General features: G+C 47.2%; 1 protein-coding gene across 2 annotated transcripts in view; it reads left to right on the plus strand.

The window, feature by feature from the left end:
* LOC143766024 (alpha-N-acetylgalactosaminide alpha-2,6-sialyltransferase 2-like) overlaps positions 1 to 5,443 on the plus strand; it is a 170,011-nt gene extending 164,568 nt beyond the window's left edge. Inside the window, exon 9 of one of the 2 annotated variants that reach the window (XM_077253354.1) lies at positions 4,252 to 5,443. In XM_077253354.1, coding sequence (XP_077109469.1) covers positions 4,252 to 4,422 — 171 coding nt within the window. In that variant the 3' untranslated portion in view covers positions 4,423 to 5,443. The remainder of the gene's footprint in view (positions 1 to 4,251) is intronic. The other variant, XM_077253355.1, reaches the window with a different exon arrangement.
* Positions 5,444 to 8,189: the final 2,746 nt, after the last annotated feature.

Consider the following 8,189-nt stretch of genomic DNA (forward strand, 5'->3'; position numbering starts at 1 on the left):
TGCAATACTGATCATTAATAAAAAAAAACAAATTACTATCACCATAAGTGCCATTATACACAGGAGATCTGTACTTATTATGCAGTGTCTGTGTACAGGTAACACACTAACTCACCAGTGACGTCTCTTGGTGAAGTCCTTCAGCATCGCTTTCCATCTTCATCCAGCACAGACCACCATCACGTCTTCCAGCCAGGACTCATTTCTGCAGGAAACAACATAGTTATCTAGAGCTCCACTTGCAGAACACATTGCTTAATTTTTTCCCGACTTCTGCACTACACCAGATGAAGAGAAAAAGGCGACCTAGTGTTGCTCTGCACAGTAACAGGACCGCCCCCCCCCCCATTTAAAACAGTATCCTCAAAAAATAAAATAAATACATCACTGCAGTAATAATATCCCTTAATTAGCCCCTATGGTAATAATATCCCCCATCCTGGCCCCGTGTATCTCATTCCTGGCTCCAGCCATATGCTCTCCCATTCTGCCCTCATGAGTATCCATTCTGCCCCCATATGAGCTCCCCATCCTGCCCCATCTGTCCCATGATCCTGACCCATCTGTCCCATGAACCTGCCGCCCCATCTGTCTCCATCGTATCCATCCTGCCCCGTGATCCTGTACCATGTGTCTCCATCCTGCACCATGATCCTGCCCCATCTGTCTCCATCCTGCCCCATCTGTCTCCATCCTGTGTCTCACATCCTGCCCCCGTGTCTCACATCCTGCCCCCGTGTCTCACATTCTGCTCCTGTGTCTCGCATCCTGCCCCCTATGTCTCACATCCTGCCCCGTGTCTCACATTCTACCCCATGTCTCACATCCTGCCCCCTGTGTCTCACATTCTGCCCCATGTCTCACATTCTGCCCTATGTGTCTCACATTCTGCCCCGTGTCTCACATTCTGCCCCTGTATCTCACATTCTGCCCCCCCTGTGTAGTTTCCAAACCTGCCTCCTGTGTCTCACATTCTGCTCCGTCACACATTCAGCCCCATGTCACACATTCTGCCCCCTGTGTCACACATTCTGCCCCCATGTCACACATTCTACCCCATGTCTCACATTCTGCCCTGTGTAGTTTCCATTCCTGCCTCCTGTGTTGTTTCCATTCTTGCCCCCAGTGTTGTTTCCATTCCTGCCCAGTGTTGCTTTCATTCCTGCCCCGTGTTTTCATTCCTGCCCCGTGTTTCCATTCCTCCCCGTGTTGTTTCCATTCCTGCCCCATGTTTTCATTCCTGCCCCCTGAGTTTTCATTCCTGCCCCTTGTGTTTTCATTCCTGCCCCGTGTTGTTTTCATTCCTGCCCCCTGTGTTGTTTTCATTCCTGCCCCATGTTTCATTCCTGTCCTGTGTTGTTTTCATTCCTGCCCCGTGTTGTTTTCATTCCTGCCCCATGTTGTTTCTATTCTTGCCCCCTGTGTTTCCATTCCTGCCCTCTGTGTTGTTTCCATTCCTTCCCCCTGTGTTTTCATTCCTGCCCCTGTGTTGTTTTCATTCCTGCCCCATGTTATTTCCATTCCTGCCCCCTGTGTTGCTTTCATCCCTGCCCCCTGTGTTGTTTTCATCCCTGCCCCGTGTTGTTTTCATTCCTGCCCCCTGTGTTTTCACTCCTGCCCCCTGTGTTTTCATTCCTGCCCCAGGTTGTTTTCATTCCTGCCCCCTGTGTTATTTTCCATTTCTGCCCCCTCTGTTGTTTTCATTCCTGCCCCTGTGTCCCCCATCCTGCCCTCGTGTCTTCATCATGCCCCGGGCTTGCCGCATTCAGTAAAAAAAAAAACACCTTTCTTACCTGGCCGCTGTCCAGCGCCGACGTCCATCCTAGGCATTTCAGTGTGGACTTGCAGGTGAATGGCAATGATGTCATACGCCGGTGACGTGCGCGCTGACGTCAGCTGCCAGCCTCTGATTGGCTGGAGGCTTTAACTGTTGACTTGCAGGCGCGGACGGGCCCGCAAGGCAATAGAGGACACTGAACCTGCGTCTCAGACCACTGGGTAAATATGACATGGAGAAGGACTTGGGGATCCTAGTTAATGATAAACTTACCTGGAGCAGCCAGTGCCAGGCAGCGGCTGCCAAGGCAAACAGGATCATGGGGTGCAATAAAAGAGGTCTGGATACACAGGATGAGAGCAATATACTGCCTCTGTACAAATCCCTGGTTAGACTGCACATGGAGTACTGTGTGCAGTTTTGGGCACCGGTGCTCAGGAAGGATATAATGGAATGGTTAACAGTTTTATTTTACAGTGGAATACGCCACCCAGGGAGATAAAGGGTTAAACAAGGATTAAAAGTATAAATGGTAAAAGGATATGGTGAGTAGAAGAACAATGGGTTCAGACCACGGCAATTCCGATGAAAGTCACTGGTTCCTCAGTCCATAAAGTGAATAGCGACGACAATGGCTGGGGCGGTGTCCTTTCCAATGGAGTCCGGTAAACAACACTACCCCATCTTCTGGCTACAGTGGTCGGTCTCCGGTACCTTCCACTGCCCCTAGTCCATATACTGCAGTGGCTGACAAGGGTACGGGCCACAGTCCTGTACGAGCCCAACGTGGCTCTGCAACTATAATCACTAATAAAGTCAGATCACAAGTCTCAGGGCAATTATTAGCAGGCAATGTCAGGGGAGTAGATAACGGTCACGCACCCGGTCTCTTTCAGGCGACACATGCGCGGTACTCACGGGCCCGAAGTATCGTATCCGACACCTTGCTTTATGGTGATCACCAGGCACATACTGCAAGTCTCTCCCTCTCTGGTCTCTGCTGTTGGCGGCGAGCGACAGTGGACGCTGACCTGTGCAATATTGGTGCTCCCTGGACGGAACACTCCTCTCTCTTGCTTCTACAGCACACCTGGCCCTTCTCTCTGCTCTGTGTGCACTGCTATGCTCTGAGTGCATGGCTCGGCTCTGCTCTGTGTGCACGGCTCTGCAGGCAACGCGGCCCTCTCTATGCAGCCTGTCGCAGCACTGGTACTCTCTGGTGGGGGCAGGAGGAGCAGAGCATGTCTCTCATCACTTTGCATGCTGCACTCTGCCAAACTCCTCTGCAGCATGCACTTTCAGCTTTCATCCCCCCCCGCTGGTGGGCGAGCTTTCCTCCCGTCTGTCCCCACCTTCCTGGGTCTGCAGAAAGGTCTTCCTCTCTAGAGCTTCCCCAGGCAATAGGGGAAGGTCCGGCTCACTCAGGCTTCCCCCCCGAGAACAGGGGATGCAGCCTCCACAGTTCCGGCCCCAGCAAGCAGGTACCAGCGGCGGGGAACAGGGGAACTACAATATCCAGAGAGATTATCAAAATTATGATTATTTAGTCTAGAAAAAAGACAACTGAGGGGCAATCTAATAATCAAATAAGGGGACAATACAAATATCTCTCAGAGGATCTGTTTATACCAAGAAGGGCGGGGGGGGGGGGTCGGGGGCGGGGGGGAGGTGACCGAACTTTTATAAAAAAAAAAAAAAAACAGCCACAAACCTTGCTCAGGTGCCGCCCCCTGCATTGTCCCCACCCTAGGCACGTAGTGCGGGACAACTAATGTCCCTCCCGGGATCGCAGGCTGACTGTCAAAATCAGGACAGTCCCGTGGGATCCGGGACGGTTGGGAGGTATGCAGTATGCTTGGGAACTATACAGCTCCTTCAGGGTTACCTTTGCTCTCTGTGCTGCCTTTCTGATTAAGGGAGAGGGTTTTGGTGGGTGGCCCTCTCTTGGCAGGTTAGTTGTGGTACTACGTTCTTTCCATTTGATGATAATAGATTTGATGGTGCTCCGAGGGATCATCAGAGATTGGATATTTCTTTTTTATAACCCAACCCTGACTTGTACTTCTCACCAACTTTATCCCTGACTTGTTTGGAGAACCCCTTGTCTTCATGGTGTTGTTTGGTTAGTGGTGCCTCTTGCTTAATGGTGTGGCAGCCTCTATGGCATTTCAGGAAAAGTATGTATATACTGACAGATCATGATACACTTAGATTGCACACAGGTGGACTTCCTTTGATTAAACATGTGACTTATGAAGAAATAAAAGCGCCAAAGAATTGACTGTGGTGGGCCACAGTTCTCCTTGTAGTTGCCCTAAACAGAGGTGTAGACATTGAGGTTGCAGGGGCTGTCACTAAGTCATGGCACTATGCCCTATCATTATGCCATTTCTTTTTTTCAATTCGCTATTTAATTTGTATTCGTAGGTCCTACAAATAGTCAAGATTAATCCCCGCCTCTTTTTTTCCGCCAGGTCAGCGCTTATGGATTCATGACACCAAGCTATAAGAAATATTCAGACCACTACTTTGACACCACCTACTACAAGGTCATTTTCTATGCCCACCACAGTTTCCGTAAGGAGATGATGCTCTGGCAGAAGCTGCACAAAGCCGGGGTGATAAAGCTGTATATGAGGGGCTGAGGTGTGAGGCATCACACCCAGTCACGTGAATCTAAATGGCCACCTCGGGACAAGGGTAAGGAGGCCACCACTCTCCTTTATGCACTGGTGGGATAGGACATTGGTGGTACCAACCGCGTAACTTGCTCTCATTAGAACCTGCCTTTATAGGTTAGGCTGGGCCTTCAGCTAGGACCAACATGCCGCTCCCAGCAGACTAAATGAAGAGTCCGTTGTTTTTTTTTTATTTCCTAAATCCAAAAGATGAAAAGCTTTCTCCATAAATTAGAATAAATTATTAGCAAATAAGTCCCTGTAACCACTGCTTTCCCAGACCCCAGACCATCATCTCTGTCCAATTATACAGCACAAATTGTTAAGGGTATGTGCACACATATTTTTTAGGTCTGCGTATTTTTCCGCAGCGGTTTTGATAAATCCGCAGGTAAAAAGCACTGCGGATTACCTGCGGATTTATTGCGGATTTACCGCGGATTTTCTGTGGTTTTTGTGCGGATTCCACCTGCGGTTTTACACCTGCGGATTCCTATTATGGAGCAGGTGTAAACCGCTGTGGAATCCGCACAAAGAATTGACATGCTGCGGAATAAACAACGCTATGTTTCCGCGCATTTTTTTGCGCAGCATGGGCACAGCGGATTTTGTTTTCCATAGGTTTACATGGTACTATAAACACATGGCAAACTGCTGCGGACCCGCAGCGGCGGATCCGCAGCGGATCCGCAGCAAAATCCGCAACGTGTGCACATAGCCTTAATCAAGAAAGGATCTAATCATCTGGACTTTAATATTCCACAAAGGTTGATGATCGAGTTTCCAATAATCCAGAACGGTTTATAATCTGGGTCAAAACTATAATATTGTGTGAACAAGGAGTAGAAGATCTGAGCAGAGAGAACCGACGAGGAAATTCTGGATTAGAATTCAGTTGATCGCCAAAGGGAGTGTATCGCCATTTTATGTTAATAATTATTGATTATGCAATCAATTATTTTTCTAATAAAATTGAATGTCATGTTTTAATATTTATTTCTTGGTACATTTATTCTGCTGCCGCTGGAGGGCTGCCATTTTTTTATTTGCTGGTGTCTGAGCACAACACTTAAAGATCTCAAATACGGCAGCTTCAGGATATAGGATGTTAGTTGTTGTCCGACCACATTTTATACTGTGGCTGCCTAAGCCGAAAACTGTCGTCCCATGTGCTGTCCAGTCCACAGCTGCTGGGGGAGCCTGGTGACATTTTGTTGTAGTGCAGAGCGGTGCTCTAAACAACAAGTTCTCACTGTCACCAATCACAGTGTTCTGCAGCGAGAGGTGACAGGAGGTACATGGCAGTGGCGGTGAGCACAGGTTGGCAGGTTGTACTACTAATCCCAGGCTACCGAGCTGTTCTCAATGCATCATGTGTCATACAGTCTACTGAGCCATGTATCTAATCCCATCATGTGTGATACACTCCGTTTATTCAATCTAATCCTGAGTTTTATACGATGTATCTAATCTAACCCTGTATAATACAGTTCGCTGAGCTCTACATCTAATCCTGTCATGTGTCATAGTCCACTTAGCTCTGCATCCAATCCCTTCCTGTTGTACACTTCATGTATCTAATTCTGAGTTTTACACAATGTATCTAATCCAATCCTGTGTGATACAGTCCTCTGAGCTCTACATGTAATCCTGTCAGGACAGTGAAATAGGGATTAAAAATAAAAAGATAAAAAAGAAAACAAAAATTAAAAAGAAGAGATCATGATTCCAGTTGGAGTGTTCGGCTGTAAGATGGCCGGCATTGCAGATGATCGCTGGGGAGTAGGTGATAATGGCAGTGCAGGTGTTTAACACCCTCTAAGGGCTGGCCCCAGAGGTGTATCTAGGGTTTCTGGCCTAGGGTTTCTGGCACCCGGGGCAAGAATTCATTTTGGTGCCCCCCCCAGGACATATGCGATTTTCACACTTAGTCATATACCGACGAGCTCCTCTCCCTAACGCTCTCAATGATCAGTGAAAAACTGAGAGAAGCAGGAAGAGAAGCTCATTGTCACAGGACTACAAGTAACAAAGTCGCATATGAGTGAAGTGTCCATGTGACGACTACTGGAACTTGCAGAGCTGAATCCTGACATCGCAGGCTTCTGAATTTTCACAACGAATGCACTGCACACTTTTAGGATTCTCCCTTGCCGGTGGACAGTCATGTCAGCACAAGCATGCGATTTGTATACTTCTGACCACATTCTGACTAGACGTGCCCGGCCTCGCTCAGTTCATTTTCATAGAGTGAGGCCACACATGTCTAGTCAGCACGTGACCGCATGTATGTAAATCGCCAGCACCAGAGAATCCTGACAGCTTGCAGGGCGCACTATGAGAAGTCAGAAGTCTGCAGTCACAAAGAATGACTGCAGACTCATTACAAACCTGGACATCCCCTTTAAAGCTCCTAACATAAATAAAAACATGAGAGTTAGTTAGCATCACACATAACATTTACATCCAGGTACCTTATAGATGACGTCGTCTCTGGAGCCGTACTCCTTCTTTTCTTCATCTTGTCCAGATCCCATGATGAGTTTTCTCATCCACAGCCGTCTCTGCAGACCTCCATCTTCTCCGCTCTTTTGCAGAAAATCTCCACATGATGCCCTTAAAGATACAAGTGTCATTATAATGCGAGTCCTGAATAAAAAATAGCCCCTCACTATATTGTCTGCACAAAATATGACCCCCACACTGTCCCTCTTATGGTACATGCTCTTCACACTGACCTCTCCTTTCCATACCGGCCCCCTCTTCACACTGTCCCCCCCTATAGGGCCCAGTATTTATACTGTCCTCTATCATCACACTCCCCCTTCCTGGTATACTGTCCCCTCCTGGCTGTGCCCTCACACTGTCCCTCCATGCTACACCCCCACTATTCAGTTTCTATTCTATGCCCACTCACTTTTGTCCCCCCACACTGTCTCCTCACACTATTCCCCTCCCTCCTTATACTGTCTCCTCTCACATCCCCCTGTTCACCATACTGTCTCCTCATATATTTACCCCCTCATTTTCTATACTACCTGCTCACCTAACTCCCCATACTGTGTCTGCACACATTCCATCACAAAAAAAACAAAAACAAATGGTATAGGGGTATATTCAATATAGCAACCAGAAAAAGAAAAAACAACCCTTAAAAATATCTTTAATATATCATCATTAAAATATAGTAATATAAATAAATAATAACTACCAACACCATAACCCTTGGGCCTGGGCGGTGTATTGTTACAGCAACTCTTTAACTAAAGAAATATATTCCTGGCTAAATCCCTATTATTCTCCCTAGTAGACTCACACCTTCCTGGCAGCGGAGGTTGGCACCCTAGATTTCGATGTGGTGCCCCCACTCAACATCGGCTGTCTCTTCTGGCCCTAGTCGGACCCTAACGTCTACCCAAACCCAAACACCATACACACAACCAGAACCTAGGTCACGCTATGAATGTGAAAAAATACAAAAATGAAAAAATGCTATATATAAAAAATGCAGCTCAAGATACAGTTAGGTCCATATATATTTGGACAGAGACAACATTTTTCTCATTTTGGTTATAGACATTACCACAATGAATTTTAAACAAAACAATTCAGATGCAGTTGAAGTTCAGACTTTCAGCTTTCATTTGAGGGTATCCACATTAAAATTGGATGAAGGGTTTGGGAGTTTCAGCTCCTTAACATGTGCCACCCTGTTTTTAAAGGGACCAAAAGTA

This window comes from Ranitomeya variabilis, chromosome 4 (genome assembly GCF_051348905.1).
Source record: "Ranitomeya variabilis isolate aRanVar5 chromosome 4, aRanVar5.hap1, whole genome shotgun sequence".
In the NCBI taxonomy this organism is placed as follows: Eukaryota; Metazoa; Chordata; class Amphibia; order Anura; family Dendrobatidae; genus Ranitomeya; species Ranitomeya variabilis.